Source organism: Gymnoscopelus microlampas, assembly GCF_963454915.1.
Source record: "Gymnoscopelus microlampas genome assembly, chromosome: 1".
NCBI lineage: Eukaryota > Metazoa > Chordata > Actinopteri > Myctophiformes > Myctophidae > Gymnoscopelus > Gymnoscopelus microlampas.
In genome coordinates this window covers 40,094,380-40,114,942 of record NC_139962.1, presented here as the reverse complement: position 1 = coordinate 40,114,942, position 20,563 = coordinate 40,094,380, and the positions used below count along the sequence as shown (strand labels likewise).

The window sequence follows — 20,563 nt, the reverse complement described above, 5'->3', positions numbered from 1 at the left end:
TTGAGTATCATGGTAATGTCACACTATCCTTCACCACCACTCTGACCAGGGTAGCCCTGCACATGCAGCAGGCCATGCGTGCAGCCTCGCTCTCTTTCTCTCTCTCTCTCTGGGTTTGATGTGTCAGCGGGCAAGCTGCTAGCTGTCACACTGGGTGGTGTGAGAAGCATTAAGAGGGAGGAAGCATCAGGCCAGAGTCCACAGTTGTTTCCCAAGGCCTGCTCCATGTGCGAATGGTGACATCTGGACCAGGAGCAGTAACCAGGGGCCTGCAGCTGTTGCTACCTCTTCCTGGGGGTCGGATAGCCTCGCTGTCGGCAGGATCAAGCGGTGACAGGGTTGTAATTACAAACGGCCGCCTCCCAATCCCAGAATCCCCCTCCAGGGCAAGCTTGCAGCGGTTGGGTTAGGTGGGGTATGGGGGGTGGTGGTTAGGGTTCTGAGTAGCTGACCGCTTAGTGCATGCCTCAACTTCCCCATTAAGAAAAAAAAAATGCCTCCATTAACACTCCCCCGAAGAAGACACTATAGTAATTTTGCAGATTTGCATGGAAATAGTATGGTTGCTTGCTATCTCTTGCTCGTCTCTGTGGCTTCAGATGCAACGGTTTATGTATACTTAACTCTGTCACTATGGGTGCACCGGTTCACACCGGTTTATATCACGGTTTTGGAGTCACAGTATGTCGACTTGTATTATGTTGCCTCGATTTCCTGCTACATGATACTGGACAAAGGCTTGTTGATGCTCTCCTCTGTAAAGAGCTCTCCAAATAGCTCTGTCATGGGAGGAGATGGCTCTGATGTCTGCTGAGGATGAACTGTCCACCTGGGCTTCAATGGATTAAATATCGGATTTTGGTACCTTATTTCTTATCCCTGTACTGTACAGGCTACCCGTTAACTCCCTCTTATTATTATTATTTATCATTATTGTTGTTATTGAAGCTTCGATGTATCTCTTTAGCCCTATGTGTATCTGTCCTGTGTTTCATGCAGTGCTGCATTCACAACTGAATTTCCCTCGCAGGATCATTAAGGTCTATCGCTCTAAACGCTTTCATGGGGGAAAATAAGAGTAATGCAAAGTCACAAATATTCTGTATTTGGTTTAAAAAAGATGGCATGATTGCATTAAAATTGAGTTCACAATTAAAACAATACTGCACTTGACTTTCCAGAATCTCTTTGGTGAGATCACTGTACTGCATATTTTCTGATGAGAGGCTTCCTCCAGGATTCCAGGTAAGACAGGGACTTGAGTCTTGGATTCAGGGCTGTGTGGCTCTGTGCAGATAGTCCTGAAAATGAGGGTTTGTGTATCTGCCTTTCATGTCGTAAATGATGACTCCCTTGTCATTAGGGTTAGACAGTGGAGCTTACCACATCTCTTGGTGTCATGGATTTCAGTATGAATTTCTGCAGAGAGATGATCATTGACACAGATGTCACACAGATACGATGTCTCTATGCCCATTAGCGTTGTCACAGTCTACAGATATTCGAGAAAGCAAAAATAGCAGGTCTGTAAGCTCTCACAGGTGTCACAATTCGACATGTTGCAAACCTGTAGATCGGCTAGGATATTTAGTGTAGAGCGAAAACGGGAGGGGGCCTAGTATAGCGCCCTTGCGAATCTGGTCAACTAAGTATAGAGTTTAAGTGTTACTGAGGTCCTCTGGCAGTTTTATCTCAGTCAGTCAAGACGCCAATGTCCTTTCATATTACTCTATGGTATACTGTATCTGTTGGACAATACTGGCAGAGTCTGCTGCACCAATTGCTCATACATAAATGACAAGTAAAGTCTTTGAATCTTTATTCTTGACATTCCTGTCCATCAGGGAAGATTAGTTGGCAGCCTGCTGTTCCACATAATGCATGAGCGGCTGTGCTGCGATGGAAAAAGGTTACCACCACCTTCCTAACTGTCCCCAGGAGGCAGGATACCTGGTTTAGTGAGACTGCATTCTTGGCTGCGAACATGTGCAAAGCACCCAATCTGAGGCCCCAGTCCAGCTGTTTCAGTGACCGCATTGATTCACAATGTTCTTTGTATTGTCTGTGGTGACAAGATTATGCGGTTGCCCCGCTCCAGTTTCCAATGTTCTGTCAAGAGAGATGCTCAGTTGTGTGTGCCTCTCATAAAGGGGGCGTGTCTGCAAAACAGCTTTTTATCTCCCACTTTGAAGTGATGTATTGTGCAGTCACTGTTACAGTAGGCAATCTTTAGTATCCCTGTAGAGGTCCATCCGTCTGAATGTATTAATTTTTTGACAGTTCTTCAGTCGTGTGTGAGAGGCGATATTATATAACGGCTTAAGTACTTCAATCATGCTAGTGCAGTACCCATTCGGCCCGGGCCAATTGCTTGGCTCCCGGTATTGCCGTTTGTAGAGGCAGTCACATTCATTGCATGTGGCTGTTCACTGTGAATCTTGGTGTGTGTTGCCGGAACAGCACACATACATACTCAGGGGCATTTTGCCCTATCAGAATATGCATTGAAAGGCTGTTTAAATGCTGAGGGGAGAAGGAGTTACTCTCTACTCCCTGCGCTGTCAAGGGACACACTGGGATGATGTCTTCATAAATGGGTCATCATATTACACACACGCTGAGGCAGCTGTGCACACACACAATCACACATTAAACACACCCCACACACACAAACAACTGACACATTGTATTTATAATTGTACTTATAAACAACAATTATATAGAGACACACAGATAAATGTACATGCACATATAGTATACAGTACATACAGTATACAGTGCATAATATTTAGAAGAAGTAGGACCCATGCACACAACACCTAACAAAGGCATCTCGCAGCATTGTGCTATTTTTATTATTGTACTGTATATATTTAGTTATTTTTGCCATTATTACTACTGTATTGTTGTTTTTAATTTGTCTTGTTGCTATAATGTCAAGGAAACAAAACCAAATAATTGTACTTGTGTGTGTGTGTGTGTGTGTGTGCCTGTACATGAGATTTAACCAATATTGAATAATATTGAAAGTATTTCCGCTATCATTTAAGGCATACAATCAGGAACAGTACTGGCGGAGACCTGTGCTCCGAGGAGCACTTTTTCTAGTTCCTTCTTTTTTTTTTACTTGAACCGTTCCATCCGTACTCTGCACATATCCTGAAAGGTTCACATGGCAAGAGACCTAGGAGTGGTGTTTGCTAGGACAAGGCTTCATGCTCCAGGAACTAGGGGTGTCCCTCGGTGGTTGGGCTGACATGCTTGAGCCATTGAGATATGAAAGTTTAAGGGTGTTGAAGGTGCTGCCCTGAATAAAGCTCCGGGGGACTCCGTATTTAGGCGTAGTGAAGTGTAGCCTCTGCCTCAGACTGTGGAGCTGCCCACACAGGGCACCATTACCTCTCAGTAAACAAGAGACTTTTGGAGTGCATCAGCACTGACTCAGCAGAGGTGTCAACATTGATGGAAATATTTTAGGAAGGCAGGCACTGAGTAGTAAGGGTGGTAAGGTAATTCATGTGATTCATCTCACGGACCCTTTATTTAGGCATGGAAGTTTTGTAAACATTTAGTAAAACAGATGTAAGCATAGTATAGCCTAGGGCCAGGCCCATATCACAGATTGCATCTGTATTTATCAGATGTGTTCCTGTGTCTTCTCTTTTCTCGTGGTTGTCCAGCCACCAGGGGGCCACAGGCAGAATTAGCTTTTTGTTGGTTGATTGGTGGGGTCCGGCTGGAGAATCTCTGCTGTGGCCCCTGCTTGTCACATGGGGGCCCTGGTCTTGGTCCTTTTATTGGTGCCGTTTTGTGCCCCTCCTCACCGAGTTTACACACTATTATAAAACCTGTAAACATTGCCAAGTTGAAACATTGGACTTCAAAGGGAGAGTGGCTTCAGAATGGGGGGAGTTGTTTAGGGCTGAGACTTAGGCGAAGATTATAGCCTTACTTAAACATATTCACTTTCAGTCATTGGCGTTTGTGTATAAACGTTCGTCTCTGCGCTTTCCTACGCCCACATCCCAGTTCCTGTTCTTCCTCCGGCTTCCTTGGGCGGCACTCGCTAAATGCTAGCTCCATGGACCACCGGGACTCCGCAAGTATGCTTCTGCCCGCCACAGAACTATAATTACCATCGACAATATAAAAAAAAGAAAACTCGACCAATATCGGCTAGTCTTGCCCTTCGTTTTTTACGGAGGGTTTTAATTTAGGTCTTCGCCTTGATGTCGGGGAGTATTTTATCATGGCATGGAATCCACCCTCCTGTGCGCGCAGGCAGGCGGTAATGAAGTAGATGTCAACCACTACCTTTACCTTCTAGTTGTGATGCTGATTGATTGCTCTGGGCTGGAGGTGAGGCCTTGACTTGCAGGTCGAATTCATATCGCACCTGATCAAACTTCAATCCTAATTTGATATTTACAGTAGATCACAACAGTCCTCCTTCATGTCATGTTGATCGAGTGCACACTGTTTGAGATTATGTGAGTGCATGCCGTTGATGCATGACTCTTTGATTGTGTTATGTTGACTTTTCCCTTGTCATCCGCTCTAATGCAAAACATTGTGTGGTGTGTGTGTGATATGTACACAAAGCATTTACTCATGCCTGGAGTGTTTTTTTAAGGTCTGGTTTATGTGTTAATAGAAAAGGCTGAAGGCCATTCATGGTGTATTGTGAAATGTGTATACACATTTTCTATTTGCTGTGGACCTATAATTTGTTATTTTTAATTGTTTGAATTGTTTGTGTTGCCTGTGGTATTACAGATTAACAGATATTGGAGAAAGAAAAGTTAGCAAAATGTCCCACAGTCCTTGTGAACTGCATTCAACTGTAAATGTACAACCTCTTAACCTCTTGTCCCTCCACTATTGAGTCCAAATCCGGTGTGTTCATTTAACTCTGAAACACTCAGGATTTCACTGTGCGCCAATGTCCTGCTGGGTATTTTTAGAGGGAGGGTGAAGGATGAACAGAGAGGAGAGAGAAGGAGGAGGCAGCATCCCTTTGTTCTCTTGCCAGGCTGCTCTGGTCGAGGGCAGACGGGGCCGGCTCACCCTCCTGACATGCACGTCCCTGAGCCTGGCCAGGTTTGTCACAGTCATGGAAGAGTATCTTGTGGCTGCTCTCTTCTGCCCGCTTCAACACAATACTCTGGTTGTATCTCTACTACCGTGTGTGTGTGTGTGTGTGTGTACTAGATACACAACTAGCCTTCTTCAGTCTTATAGGGACTCAGAATTGAAGTGAGGTGCTTGAAGGTCCTTTGAAAGACCTGGCGTTGTTCCATTGTGTTTCCATTTTCACCAGACCAGCTGGACAGCTTTTTCTTTTCTTTTTTTTCCCACCGGTGTTTTCGGTAGAATGATGAATGTTTTTACATCTGTCAAATGAGCCCACCCCATGCCAGGGGTGGTGTTGTCTGTGGCTGTAGAAGAAGACACAGACACATAGCAGAATGCTGTAAGAATCATTGACCCCAGCCTTCACTCAGATCCTTTATGGGCTTCTCTATGGGTGGATATTTCTGGCATGTTGTTTTTGAATACAAGATGAAAGCGCACTTGCATCTCAAGTTCCTGTTTGATTCTTGAAGTTCGTTTGAAAGGAAAGCCTGGCATGATTAATGTGACACGCTGCGGGCACAAATACGCTACAAGATTAGATGTACATTGGCAATGCAAATTGCAGTCATGTTTGCATGCAGAATATGTGTCTTTCAACATGCTCATTAATTTGTATTTATTTATTTTTGCTGCGTAGTATGTATCTTAATGTCTTGGCTGAATCCTTTGCATGCGTGCCAGTTCACCGTGTGCAGCTATTTTTCTGATAAGGGTAAGACAGTATCTTCTTACATCTACCGTAACAGATGTATTAATTCTCCACACGTCTTGGTTCCCTCTCTGATTGATTACTCAGCAGTCAGCACTGTGATGTTTTTGTGCCATGGCCTTCCTGGGAAAATGGACTGCAATGGCAAATTTATTTTTAATTCATTGCCCCAGGCTCACCATGACAGTAGGAATGAACCACAAGTCATGACTTCAGACTACCAGTGGTTTCATCACAGCACCAATGCTTATTTTATATTTTGGCAATTGACCCTTGTCAAAAAATGATGTATTTTCAGCTGAACAAAATGTCACTTGTCAAATACATGATACCTGTATGTATTGGCTTTAGCCTTATTTATACTTAAGTTGCATGCCAGTGTCGTGCGCCCAAAATAGCAGATCTACAACCTCACAACGTGTTGCATTGGCGCACTGTACGCCATGCAACCAAGTATACAGTAAATCAGGCTTAAGACAATTATGCTGTAGAAGTTGGTTGTCTCCTGCTGACTTGGAATTCTATGCTGATAGTTTTTATCAGCTCACAGGGCTGATCATTAAAGAGACGCTGCAACTAATCGTCACTTTTTCCTCATTGGCTAGCCTTGGTAAAAGGCCAGCCAATGAGGATACAGTAGGAGTTTACCAAGACCACCCCTCCCCCATATGACGATGTTGTCAGCGCTCTGTCTGATACAATAGCTTACTTAAATTATTATATCATTAGAAACTCTGTGCTCAGGCAAGGATTATATTACATAATAATGTATAGCTTAATAAGAATGCCATTCGCTATGTCTCTGAAACAGTGTAGTTGACAGACAGTACTTTTCAAGGGGTTTATTGCTGCGAGCTGATATATATGACTGTGTCATTTCTTGTTTCTGGAACAACTGTCATGCAGAAAGAGCCCAGAGTGATGCAAGCCTGCCTGTGTGTTCCTTTCCTCCTGAGGGACATGCTAAAGAGTAAAGTCTCTGTCTCCCTCTCTCTGTTTCTCTTTGTGGGTAGAACAGTGACGGTTCCAGCTTGCAGGCTGTCGTATCTACCCTACAGGATCAACAAGGCTCCCTCATAAACAATTGCTGGGAATACACACACTCTCTCTGTCACCTCACACTTGGTTTTCGCAGGAAAATATTTTTGTTGAGCTGCAAATTATGTCCAAGACTGAGGCGGTTCTATCAACATTTAGATCAATTCTGACATGGAAAAAGGAAGAGTAAATAATTGATTCTATTATTTTGGAAGGATTTGAGGCAAGTGGTTCTAGTCATTCGTTGGGTTCGGGTGACGCCTCTTGGTTGTGGTGTGGCATCTTCTTCTTTTGGACTCCAACAGTACTGAAGTAGCCGTGTGCTTTGACTGATGGTCTGAGTCGCCGCCATGTATTACATTACAATACAAAAGCTGGCTGCACATCCATAGAGTTGATGAAAAATAGCATTTATAAAAATGGTTAAAGAATCAGACTGTGTTATGACTCTGTTATGCATAACAGACCTTGTCAGGCCATTTATTTATTTATTTTTATTTTATCATTTTGATTCACCATCTGTTTCCATCGGCCTGCATTCCACTACTGCTGATGTTCATCCATTTACTTTGTGAGTAACTGCCATACTGGGGATAATCCTTCCCTGGTACCGCTCGCTGTATATTGGATAATGGAACATTTTAGTCACATGAGATATTCATCAACAGGTCGTGATGGTGGCCAGGTCTGGCTTATTAAGTGTTCTGGAGATATATTAGCCCCCTGCTAATTTTACGAGTTCCTGTTTGGCGCAGAAAATTGCCCCCTTATGCAGGAATCGGACAAGTTGCATTGTGGGTATCAGTGATTTGAAATGGCTGCTTCTGTTGTGATACAGTTTGTAGCTACTGTTTCCAGGCACTTGGCTGTGTTCCTGGTTCAGTCTGTAGAAATTGGGAAAATCAGGTAGGCCTGCAGTACCTGTAAATGTTGTTGCTGTCTGGTAGAAACCTTGTATGTCCAAAACTGTTAATGTAATTTTCAGTAATTGAAAAAAAAATAACCTGTGTTCCAGTGGATCCAATGTAATAATGTATATTATTAAGTCACAAGCTTGTGTTAATACTTTTCATTGGTTCAATATTTATAAAACTCGGACACACTTAAACCACTTTCACTTTCAAAATGTTTCAAAATAGGCTAAAATAGCCGATCTTCAAGCTCACAACGTGTCAATCGGCTATTTGCGCTACTTTTATGCAACACTTTTGTACGTCAAAAAAAAGTTGTAGTATGGAGAAACAAGGTTTCTGCCCGACAGCAATGATATGGAATTTCCAGTCTTTATCTTTATCTTTGTTATTCAGCAGTGTAGGAAAGAAGCTATCAGGTGCACATAAATTAGGTAATTGACATAAATACACATTTTTGTTCTCTAATTAAAAACCTAGACTAGGTTAGACCTGCTCTATATGAAAGGTTGCTTCATATAACTTATTATTTATTAGTTATTTATTTGGCACAATGTGCCTAAAAGGGGAAGTTAGAGGGGGGTGGGGGGAAACACTGCTAGTACATCTATGATGAGCTTATTATAAGATAAGTTGATTGTTCATTCTCAAGTGGTTTTGGGAATAGTCTCCTGATTTGCTCTTTGTTTATTTTTGGTCTATTGAACAGTTAGTGTGGTTTTTAATCCCCTCCTAGTATGTTTGTTTGGATATGATATCAGCTGTCACTCTACCATACTGCTGGTCTACCCAGAGGAAGTTACATTTGGGGTTGTGATATGAGGGGAGTGCTGGGTCTGTAGGGGTGCACTTGGAGCCCTCAACTCGAGTTAAGTTGAGCCAGAAATGTCTCTGCTGTAACAGCTTATCTCTCCAGATAACACCCCCATTGTATGTATTTTAAAGTTTTCGATAGGAACTCTGGAACAAGATAAGAATATTGTTTTGCTTTTTTTATCCTCGCCTCTCAATCAAATCCCACCCTCACTATCAAGTAGGCCTTTCTTTTGCTTTTGCAACTCTATTCTCTGTCTTTTATCTCTCATCAGACTGCCAAAGGGTTTTAACAGTAAATCAATGCCAGACCCTTGAGCAGAATTTATTGGATTCCCAATGACAAATCCAGATTGGGTGGCATGGTGTTTGGCAAATAACAGACAGTGCTGTGAAAGCCTCTTTGAATAGTTACGTTAAGTCATGTTTACTTAAGTTTATATAGTTACCCAATAATAATAAGGCATAAAATCAGAGTGATATAAACAAGACTTTAAGTCTAATAACCAATCGTTGGCTTTGGAGGATATTATAAAAAATGTTATCTTTTCCAAATATTAAATAAACGATTTGCAACAGCTGGAAGCCTTCATTTGGCTTGCCACACATGGTTAGATCTTCCCAGCTTTGCTCAAAATGTAGCTGGTGAAGGACTCTGTGTGTGATGTTGTGTGTATTTAGCTGTATTGACAAATACAATTCTTAAATGCAAAGAAGACCATTTAAATATCTTGTAAGAGCTTTATGTTTATTCTCCCCACATTTTGATATTTTGTAAACGTCAAACACAACATCAACAGCATGCCTGGCTCCAGTATTGCATAATGCACTAGGCTCATCTGAAATCCAACAAGTTTACCCTCTGTATATCAATGACACATGTCAATGATACAAACATTCACACACACCGGCTGGTGGTGCGCACCAAAAGCTAGCATATCTTCCACTATGCGTGTGCAATTGCGTCAGCTGTGGCAGCGCTGACGCCACAGAAGAGACAACAGAAACACTTCAGTGACAAGGATATGTGGTCACTAGCCACCAGGCATGTTCAGTCCTGCTTACTCAACTCTGAGGCGTGGGACAAGACAGGCGCTGTCAAAACGGTATGGACAATAAAACTAGATTGGCTTTCTTGTTTCCCTGAAATGTTGCTTGGGGGGGTGGTTCATTCCCCTCCAATTACAATCATTGCATTCGGGAGTGACTGCGGCTCAGATTAATTAAGTTTAGTTTCTGGATGAAAGGCAGTGTTGGAATGTCTCATTGCTTTGTTACTGCCTGCTTGTCAGCCCTGTGCATCTCCCAGCTCTCCCTGGGAGCCTTAGCTAAAGAAGACTGGTGGATAGAGGGAACGGCTGCAGGGAACAAAGGGCCTTTTCTGCTCCCTGTCACCCAGTTCCGTCCAGCCCCCAGTGGGAGATTCAAACCAAGGGGGCTTTTTCACATTCCTGCCTTGCTGGTCCTCTCAGGACACTGGAAGAGCCGAAGCTCGACACCAATGGCAGCGCTGAGTGACAAGGCCCACATCAAGATGTATACTGTATATGTCTTCAGGCCTGAGTATGCAGTATATATAAGGCTATCATCAGGCCAGCTCGGCAGCTGCAGTACCTTCACTTTCTGTTGTTCCCTTCCTTCCTCTGTTAGGCCTTTTTCATTATTTACGACCAAGATAACAAGATGAAGTCAAAGCAATATAACGGAAACCCATTTAATCGTGGAGTATTTTGGACATGCCATGCTGCCTGGCAGGCTTTTTCTGTGTTGCCACCTGCATTAATAGAAGGGAACGTGGCGAGAGCCATCGTGATGGACTAGAAATGCTAAGTGTGTACTTTCCCTTTCACTTCCCAGAGGGTGACTCAGTGAAGTACTCTCACTCCACCTGTTTTGGCATTTACCCAGACACAGGCCGGCAGGCAAACATTTTCCATCTCAAAATGAATTATAAAAAAAACCCAGTTACTTTGAAGGGACACAAAATGGCTGCGTTTAAATTGCGAGAGAAGGGATCTGCGACAGCAGTTGAAAGTAAAAAGGATGGGCCAAGGTTGTGGAGTAATGAACTGTGACTGACTTGGTCCTGGATGTGATTGTCTGTGCTTGTAACTTTTACTGCGAATAGGAATTGTGCTATCTGCAGAGCCCTGTTTCTCTGGAATGCCTCCTCCTCCTTTTTAGATTTTATAGATGTGCTTTTGATGTCATTGCAAGATATTTGGTCTGCACTTTGTGACTTCAAACGGTCCATGGCGGATTGATATAATCTTAGATAAAGTTATTGTGGGTTAAGTGCCACTGGCTTTGCAGTGTTCCAGAGAACTGTCAGTAACGTGTCGGTGCATGCCGAGGCATTTCCACAGATAATTCTACCCTACACTACAAGGCCTGATCCCTCCAACCCCTGCAGTCTTAGAAAAAAGCAGAAGTCTTCTCTTTGTGTGTCAAGTCAACATATTATTTACCAATATCTAACTTACTGCATGTTTTTTATTTAATTATTTTTTTAGGTTTGTTTATTGGATTTTAACAGAAGCATTCATTGCATACATATCCACAACATATTGCATTGCCCCCAATTTAAGAAAAAACAGTAACATGACAAGTTTGCTTTTGTTCCCCCCCCCCCAAATAAAAACAACAATACACAAAACCAAAAACAGGAACTTTAAAAACTACATCAGTCATAATGTTTTTTTAAAGTGTACTTACTCTTTTTGCGTTGAGTAGTTAAAACAAATTAGTGTTGAAGTCTCTTATATCATCGCTATGAAAACAAGCATTAAAATACACTACTATGTGTCTGTATACAATAGTTCGGATAGGATAACAATTGTTCTGTTCTGCAGCAGTCTGTGGGCTCGGCATCTGTCAGGTTCTGGGACTATTCTCATATCCTGCCTGCTGCCTTTCAAATATCCTGAACTAGCCCAAGTCAAAGTCTTTGTTGGTATTTTGTGTGTTTTAGTCAAATGACCTGTCCTCTCACTTCCTGTGCTGCTGACTCAGCTGAAACACAATCACTCCCGTGGCTATAAGACTAATATTTTTTCATCTTTTTTGGGACATAATATGATCCTCCTTGTTTGTTTATCACTTCGGCATGGTGTAGCATAGTGGCATCAGGTTTGTTGTCAAACCAGACATGGGTGTCTAAGCCTGGTGGCTGGAAGCAGGTGCAAGATGGGAGAAAGGGAGGACTGATGATTGTGTATTCTGTAAATGTGAGCAGTTTATGGGGCAGGTACATTTGAATTGGCCCACCTTTGCCGCTGATTCAATAATATACAGTAAGCCTTGCGTATCCATCATCCACTTCTGTAAGCTTAGGTTATGCTGTCCGACAAACCAGAGAGCTATTGATTTAATCAGTGCTCATTTTACTGCGTGGCCCCTGCAGTGAATAGGCTATATAGCTAATATTGATGAAGTCATCTGCTGTCACAACGAAGCTGCGGGCACAGAGCCCCACCGGTGTAGGTGTGAGAGGCTGTTCCATAGGCAGAGAAATGAGTTTGGACAGACCACCCGCCACTACAAAAGAGCCAATTACAGCCACATAATGGCGGCTCCAATTAGATTTGCATGGACCATGCAGAAGCAGGCGCCGGGTTTTGTGTTCCAGATTAAACGCGGCCGAAGCAGAGGTTACGCTACTCTGCTTGTCTAAGGCCCCCACCATGACGGTTGTCTCCTGGTCTTCTCCTGCTCACTGCAACAGCCCATTCCAGTCAGTCTGATTTTACTTGGCCCTTCACACATGTATACACACACTCAGCTTCTTGGGACCAAGCATTGCAGCAGGGTACACATGCTGACTCGACAGCGGGAAGAGTTTATATCACCAGACCGTAATTTAATGTTACAGTTCTTCTTTCAATAAATGGCCTTTACACACCCACTCTTTACACGCTCTGTATGCACAAAGGGCACACACACACACACACACACACACACACATCCTCCCATAGATTCAGTATCACCTCCCTACAGTAATCATAAATCGCATTAGGCCAATAAAAATCAAATAGCTGGTTTATCAACTCGAACCATGCGCCTGTTACTTTCATCTTTTGACACTAAAAGGTCTGAGCTTAATGAAGTCTAATGATGAAATACATGCTTCTTTCCCATGTAGCCTGTGTGCCACTGCCTACAATTGCTAATGAATGTGTCATATACTGTATAAAGAGCAGGAATAGCTGGATTCAGGCTGCATCATGTCAGACTACCCTGAACCATTTCAAATGAACACACGTACCACACTCCTAACGTGTTCCAATCTGTACCTTGGTTCTTTGCCCAAGCCTTTATTCTTCATCTTCACATTAATTATTCAAAGCAGCACCATATTGCCATGTATCTGTTGCATCAGACAAGTGGCATTCCATCTCCATTCCCACGTTCGAATATCTGAAAGACTCACCACATATCAGTCAATCACATGCTGTCTCATGCTTAACGGTAATTGCAGGCAACTCGTCATCTTCAATATCCATTAAATGGTCAATTGAGTCAGCGCCTGTTGTTATTTTTGGCTGTGCTGTATCTTTATTTTCGTTGGTTTAACAGAGTTAATGAGTTTCTTCTGAAGAGAGCCAGGCCGAAGAGTCATCCCTGCACAGAGAGGGCTTCTTTGTGTTAGCTAGTCTATTTCAGTGCATTTGCGAGCCTCTGGCCTGTAGTAATGTGTTTGTTTAGGCCTTGGCGTGCTACAGGATAATGGTATCACTTCACGTTCAGTGGGTTGGCAATCATCTACCTTCTCTGAGATAGCTTTGTCCTCTGTAATTGACTGTGTTGTCGGTTGATAATATTGTTAGCTTTACTTTGTGTGTGTGTGTGTGTGTGTGTGTGTGTGTGTGTGTGTGTGTGTGTGTGTGTGTGTGTGTGTGTGTGTGTGTGTGTGTGTGTGTGTGTGTGTGTGTGTGTGTGTGTGTGTGTGTGTGTGTGTGTGTGTGTGTGTGTGTGTGTGTGTGTGTGTGTGTGCGCGCGCGCAATCGGCTGAGTTGTCAGTTGATAATACTGTTAGCTTTACTTTGTTTTCATATTGTGTGTGTGGGTGTGTGTTGATTCACTTGAGGCTATGGGATAATGTAATAGTGCAGTGGCGAGATAAGATGGACATGGTTGATTTAGTCATAATATACTCTACTACTGATTCTGAATTAGGTGTCCAATGTCAGAACTCCCGGCCTTATGTTAAATTCACATAGATTCAGTAATCACCTACATCACCTTCGCTACACTATTTTGCAACTCTGTAGTAAAAGTTGGTGGTGAAGTCCTGGGGAAAATGCTGTATCTGTGGGACACATAAGAGTGTTGGGACCTCAGATCTATGAATGCTGCTTATCAGCAGCAGCAATCCCCCAAGCAATCCACATAATAGGGCTGTTTGAAGTGAGCCCGCACAAGGCTTCAATTCCCGGCAATAACTTCTGATTTATCTGTGTCTCTCCTTTTTGTTAACGAGCCATTGCAGCCGATTAGATGAAAGTGCAGCGGGCAGCAGCGTGGTGGGGCTAATGACTGTGAAAAATCGTGGTAATGAGTCATAAGTTGCAGTGGCTCAAAAGAAGTAGAGGTCAGATAATTAGGGGGTGCTAATGACGATGGGAGCCATGGGAGAGAGGGGCATAAACATCCTGACTGACTGGCCAAAGCCTGACGGCTGCTGTTGTCTCCCAGCTGGATGCAGCCTGTGACCTGGCCTGCCTCTGAACAGGCTTAAGTAGCTCTCCCAAAACCCTCCAACCCCGCCCTCTCATCTACCCACATCCCATCTGAACAAAACCTGTCACACTTCTGAGAAATTAGATAGACATTTTTCTCTCGAAACGCTTCCTGTTAGTGCAGATAAAGAGAAGGAATATCGACGGAACTGACTTGGAGGGAACATTTGCTGGGTGCCTCTGACGTGCCACACACATGGCAAGGTTCGCTCTCTCTGTGCAAAACCATGCGGCATACTACTACCCAATACATGTTTGATATGGGCAGGCCGGAACACACTACACATACTACCACCCAATACATGTTTGATATGGGCAGGCCGGAACACACTACACAAATTCCCGTTAAAACGGCCATGCATGCAGTGCTCTGGCTTCTGATGTAATGGCTGACCCCCTCACACTCCCCAGCACAGGTTTGCTCAAGACTTCCATTGATGACAGACTGCAGCCTGTTTTGGTTGGCAGCATGCCCGCTCCTAGTTGCAGAGGAACGCGGGGCAGAGCCGTGGAAAAGCAAAGAGAGTTACTCAGGCAGTTCTTGTGACCGTGTTCAGGTTTGGGTATCACTTTCCACAGCTTTCAGGCCTAGCCTCTGTGCCTGTCCTGTCTAATTCTATGTATCGCCTTTCCCCCGGGGAGGGGGCTTGTGGCTGCATTCCAGAGCCGTCCTCTCAAATTGGGCTTTCTGGGGGCTGCCGTCGTTCGTAAATAGAACCTCTGGCTTTCTGATGCTCCCTTCATTAGGAGGCAACAACACAGACCCTGCCTTCTTGACCATGGTTGAGCCGCTGCCAGCAGGGGCCTAAGCAGCTGTCCCACTGTTTACACATTCGGCCTCCTGTGATTTGGGGAACATTAGGTTTATAAAGCTTCAACAGGTCCGCAGTAAACACTCACTCACTCAATGAAGCGAGTCTCTCGTCAGTACTGGAGCAGTTACTAAGTGCACTCCTTGAGCCCTCCCATAATTTGTACTTTGCCTTAGTTGAATTATATTATACACAGTATCTTGGCGCACACTTGCTTATACACAAAAGCCATATTGGTGTTTGCACTCAGACAAGAGTTGTAGGGTCAATATACAATGGTGAAGGCAATGGTGCACAAACTGTGGGTTGGGAGTGGACCCAACCTTGTATCGCGATGCAGAATTTTGTACAGATTTAGAATGGCAATGCAATAACATGAGCCAAGTAATAGAGTTTTAGTCACATGTTTGTTTTTAAACTGCATTGAGAAGGTTTGTTTTTAAAGGGAATTAAACTCATACAATACACACAAACAAACTCATACAGTATGTATTAATAAATATGAATAGTATGTAGGGAGGAGTTGTGTACTGGTATGCATTTTTTTATGTACTGTTCAGAGCAGGCTGTTTGGCTTGAATAAACATGCTATTGTCAGCAACCACACAATTACTTATCATGAATACATACTACAATGGGTTGCATTCATATTTCTGGGTCATTGCTGAAAAGGTTTCTGCATCCCTGGGTTGAAGCATCTACCAGTGTACTTTCATGGTCACAGGTGGATTCATTTTTAACAATGAACATAGTGTACTGTAGTCATCATTCCTTGACATAAAATGTGCATGGTTTATCTCCTACTAATCCTGTCCTCTCTCCCCCTCTCTTCTCTCCCTCTCTCTCCACAGATGCAGCAGCTGTTCTATGAGAACTATGAGCCAAACAAGAAGGGGTACATCCGAGATCTGCACAACAGCAAGATCCACCGTGCCATCACCCTTCACCCCAACAAGAACCCTCCCTACCAGTACCGCCTGCACAGCTACATGCTGAGCCGCAAGATTGCCGAACTACGCCACCGCACCATCCAGCTCCACCGCGAGATCGTCCAGATGGGCCGCTATGGGGCAGCGGAGCCCAGCCGCGAGGACCTCCAGCTGGGCATGCCGCCGTCCTTTATGCGCTTCCACCCGCGGCAGAGAGAGGAAGTCCTCGAGTGGGAGTTTCTGACAGGAAAGTACCTTTTCTCCTCATCTGACGGGCAGCCACCCCGCCGCGGCATGGACTCCTCCCAGAGGCAGGCCCTGGACGACATCATAATGCAGGTGATGGAGATGATCAACGCCAACGCCAAGACGCGGGGCCGCGTTATTGACTTCAAAGAGATCCAGTACGGCTACCGGAGGATCAACCCCATGTATGGGGCCGAGTACGTTCTGGACCTGCTTCTGCTCTACAAGAAGCACAAAGGGAAGACCATGACAGTGCCTGTCAGGAGGCACGCTTACCTGCAGCAGACATTCAGCCAGATTCAGTTCAGAGAGGAGGAGGAGATGGATGCCCAGTCCCTGGCGGGCCGCATCAACCAGGACTCTGACTCGCTTTCCTTCATCTCCAACTCCCTGAAGATGCTGGTGCCCTTCAAGCTGACCAACTCGGGCCAGGACCAGAGGGAGCCCAAGGAGAAGAAAGTCAATATCCTGGTGCCTCTGTCAGGCCGCTATGACATCTTTGTGCGCTTCATGGCCAACTTCGAGCGAGTGTGTCTGATCCCCAACCAGAACGTCAAGCTGCTGGTGTTGCTCTTCAGCACGGACAACAACACTGAGCGGGTGAAGCAGGTGGAGCTGATGAGGGAGTACCACATGAAGTACCCGCGCGCCGAGATGGAGATCAAGCCCGTGTCAGGCTCCTTCTCCAGGGCCCTGGCGCTGGAGGTGGGCTCCTCTCACTTCTCCAACGACTCGCTGCTCTTCTACTGTGATGTGGATCTGCTCTTCACGGCCGACTTCCTCAATCGGTGCCGGGGGAACACGGCACTGGGCGAGCGGACGTACTTCCCCATCATCTTCAGCCAGTATGACCCCAAGGTGGTGTACGCGGGTAAGGTCCCCAGCGACAACCACTACGTCTTCACCTCCAAGACGGGCCTGTGGCGGCACTACGGCTTCGGCATCGTCTGCGTCTACAAGGGCGACCTGGTCCGAGCGGGGGGCTTCGATACGTCCATACAAGGGTGGGGCTTGGAGGACGTGGACCTCTTTAATAAATTTGTCCAGTCAGGGATTAAGTTGTTTAGAAGCACAGACACGGGGATAGTGCATGTCCACCATCCGGTCCTATGTGACCCCAACCTGGAGGCCAAGCAATACAAGATGTGCCTAGGCTCCAAAGCCTCGTCGCATGGCTCGACACAGCAGCTGGCTGAACTGTGGCTCGAGAAGAATGACCATGGCTTCAGGAGGTTGTCGAGCAGCCCCAATAATGGCTCGGTTAGGACAGCGTGAGAATAGCCCGGCCGTGAACAGTCAAGAACAGAGCCTGGCCTGGGCTCTCTCTCTCTCTCCCTCCTCTAGTGGTGTTTTTTGACTACCTAATTTATTTTTTATTGAAATCAATGACTTCACATGGATATATTTTGAAAATATGTGTCTTTTTTTTAAGAAAATATGAAAACAAAAACACTCCACGATGAACAGTGAACTTGAACAACCTGACCCTAGCATATAAGTATGTTTTTAATTAATAATAAAAGAAGGAATATTGATGACCGATATTCCTCCGGATGAGCCTGATTAAAAATGGGGGCCTGGAGGCCTCCGAAGTCTGTAACCAGTCCAGTAATAAAGACCATCGTGTGTTATCTGTAAAGACAATGGGGAATGGGGAATACCAGGGGTTATTAATGTGTACCTCAGTGAAGTACACCTATGCGGTCCTTAAGTATTACATTTGTCTTGTGTGGAGAAAATAGACTTATGATGATGTATTCTAAGACCAGCAGTGCTCTAAAGAAAACTGAACTCTTGATTGTGAATGTTTACAAGAGGGTGATTATAAACAACATTTCATCAATGAAAAAGTTGACTTAAATCACAGCTATCTTAATTATGACCGAGGGCCATTTTGTTTGATTCCTTTTGATTTGAGATGTTTTTTGTTTTGTTTTTTTAGGTTTTAATAATACAGAATAACACTGTTATCGTTCCTCCTGGTTTTGTACTTTCATTTATGATTAATTTCTGTGAACCCAACTGCTGGATTTAATATCTGCAATTCATCTTCCGCTGTCTAATTTATTGAATTTGCAGGCTCCATTCTCTGCTCTCTGACTGTTGGAATATGTATATTAGAAAGATTGTATAACCATCTCAGTCATTGGATAGCATTTTGTTTTTTTTTCGTTTACTTTTAGCTTTCTTTTCCCATGTTCTTTTTTCTTAAACTCATTATTACCAAAGAGTTTTTGCACAGTCTGCTTTTGGTGTGTGTGCGTGTGTGTGTGCGTGTGTGTGCATGTGTGTGTGTGTGTGTGTGTGTGTGTGTGTGTGTGTGTGTGTGTGTGTGTGTGTCTGTGTGTGTGTGTGTGTGTGTGTCTTGTTTTCTAGGTGGTGCAGGCACAAACATGAAAATTATTGTAAAGTGGCGCGAGCGAGCGAGTGAGTGAGCAAACTGTATCCCAGACCATACCGATAAGCATTTGTGGAGAGTTCTAATTATGATGTTGAGTCAGGTTTTGTTTTAATGGGCTAACATGGGACCAGTGCTTTGTTGAGCCAGGTTGAGTCACGTGCATCATTCTCTTTTTATTAAGTTCCTTTAAATCTCTGAATAAAAACTGTTGTGGTTGGTCGTAGTCAAAAGAACTCTGGTCCCGATAGCGGTTCTTTGTTCACTTCTGTGGTGTTTTGGCACCATTGTCCACTCCTGTTTTACAGGTTTGACGGAAAGATATCTCAAATTCCAGTGGGTTCTAATTATAGTTGAAGGGTTGCGTTAATTCTGTTATTCTTTGGTCATTGCCTATATAATGGTCGCTGTAGGCAGGGCCATTGTAGTGCTCCTCTTGATTTGGGTTAAATATTCCTCAGCTATAGTCCAGCCCCTAACAGGCCATGGGCTAATTTATTATTAGACAAATGTAACAGTATGAATGACTGCACACTCACCATAGTGTTTTATTTTCTTGAGCTTTTTTTGGTCATTTCTGTTCTTTCAGCCCTGTCCAACTGGGAAAGGTTTTATATTTAAAAAATAAAATGGGGAAAATGTTTATCAGAATACATGCTCTTGTGGTGTTTTTCTTAAGCTTCACTGTAAAAAAAGAATCTGTTTAGCCCATGGTATTTCCCCAATGCTATTTTTCCTACAGACTTTGCGCTCCCAAGTTAAAGGGAGGGTTCACCCCCAAAATGACTGTTTTTCTATCGATTAGTCACCCCATGGAGAATTGAATTCATGGATATTTTTTTGTTTTTGTTGCATTCCCAAGCTAATTTGATGACCGGCAGCGGTTCCGATAGGAGACACAAAGAGTCTCCTTTGTGTCTCCTACTGGAACCGCTGCCTACCGGTCCGCTGGTCATCACATTATTGGCTTAGGAATGCGACAAAAAAGAAAAATATATATGAATTCAAGTCTCCATGGGGTGACTAATCAATAGAAAAGAAACATTTTTGGGGGTGAACTATCCCTTTAAGACCAGCTCCAACCTGGTCTTACCACATAGCACAGTGAGGTGCAGGTGTGTCGTCAGGATCTACACAGCACAAGGACGCTCAGCGCATTACCAGGTTACCATCAAAGGTGCACACAGCCGTCCATCATGCTTCAATAACTTGTTTAAAAACAACCAAACTGTGATTAAGTTGATATGAGGAGATATCATAGCTACAGGCAGAATAAAAGTAGAAGCACAACACGTTTCATTCCATTTCATTTGAACACAACACTCACGTTCAACAATTGAGGTGGCATTTAAAGCACTTGATCCTTAATTAATCCAGGAAATAAAACAGAAAATTGCAGCTGCAATGCGTGTTAACAGACGAGCAGTGATGAAAAGAAAGCGTGTGCTGAGTGGTGATGGAAAGAGGCCGTATGCTTAGCCTTGGATCAAGACTATCATAGATGTATTTTATCAATTTTGACATTTGCATATACGAAAGTAAAAGTCGATAAACTACATCTATGATAGTCTTGATCCAAGGCTAGTGTATGCGCAATTAAGTTAAAATATCTGCTCTAAATATCTGCTCTAAATGTGCTGCAACACAATGTGTCGCAGCACGATGCGTCGTGAGCTTGTAGATCAGTTATTTTCAGAGCAGCTCTAGCAGGCGTGCAACCAAGTAGGAAATTAAGGATCTCTGTGCACTGCGCATTTTGGAGAGCTGGTTTGTGCAGGTGGAAATTCCGACCTAAAGGTCTTTACACACCTGGAGCGTGATGAATTAACAATC

At 43.9% G+C, this 20,563-nt stretch overlaps 1 protein-coding gene across 1 annotated transcript in view; it reads left to right on the top strand.

The window, feature by feature from the left end:
- chsy1 (chondroitin sulfate synthase 1) overlaps nt 1–19,381 on the top strand; it is a 51,909-nt gene extending 32,528 nt beyond the window's left edge. Inside the window, exon 3 of the mRNA XM_084062371.1 lies at nt 16,009–19,381. Within this exon, the coding sequence (XP_083918497.1) occupies nt 16,009–17,607 (1,599 nt within the window). The 3' untranslated portion in view covers nt 17,608–19,381. The remainder of the gene's footprint in view (nt 1–16,008) is intronic.
- Nucleotides 19,382–20,563: the final 1,182 nt, after the last annotated feature.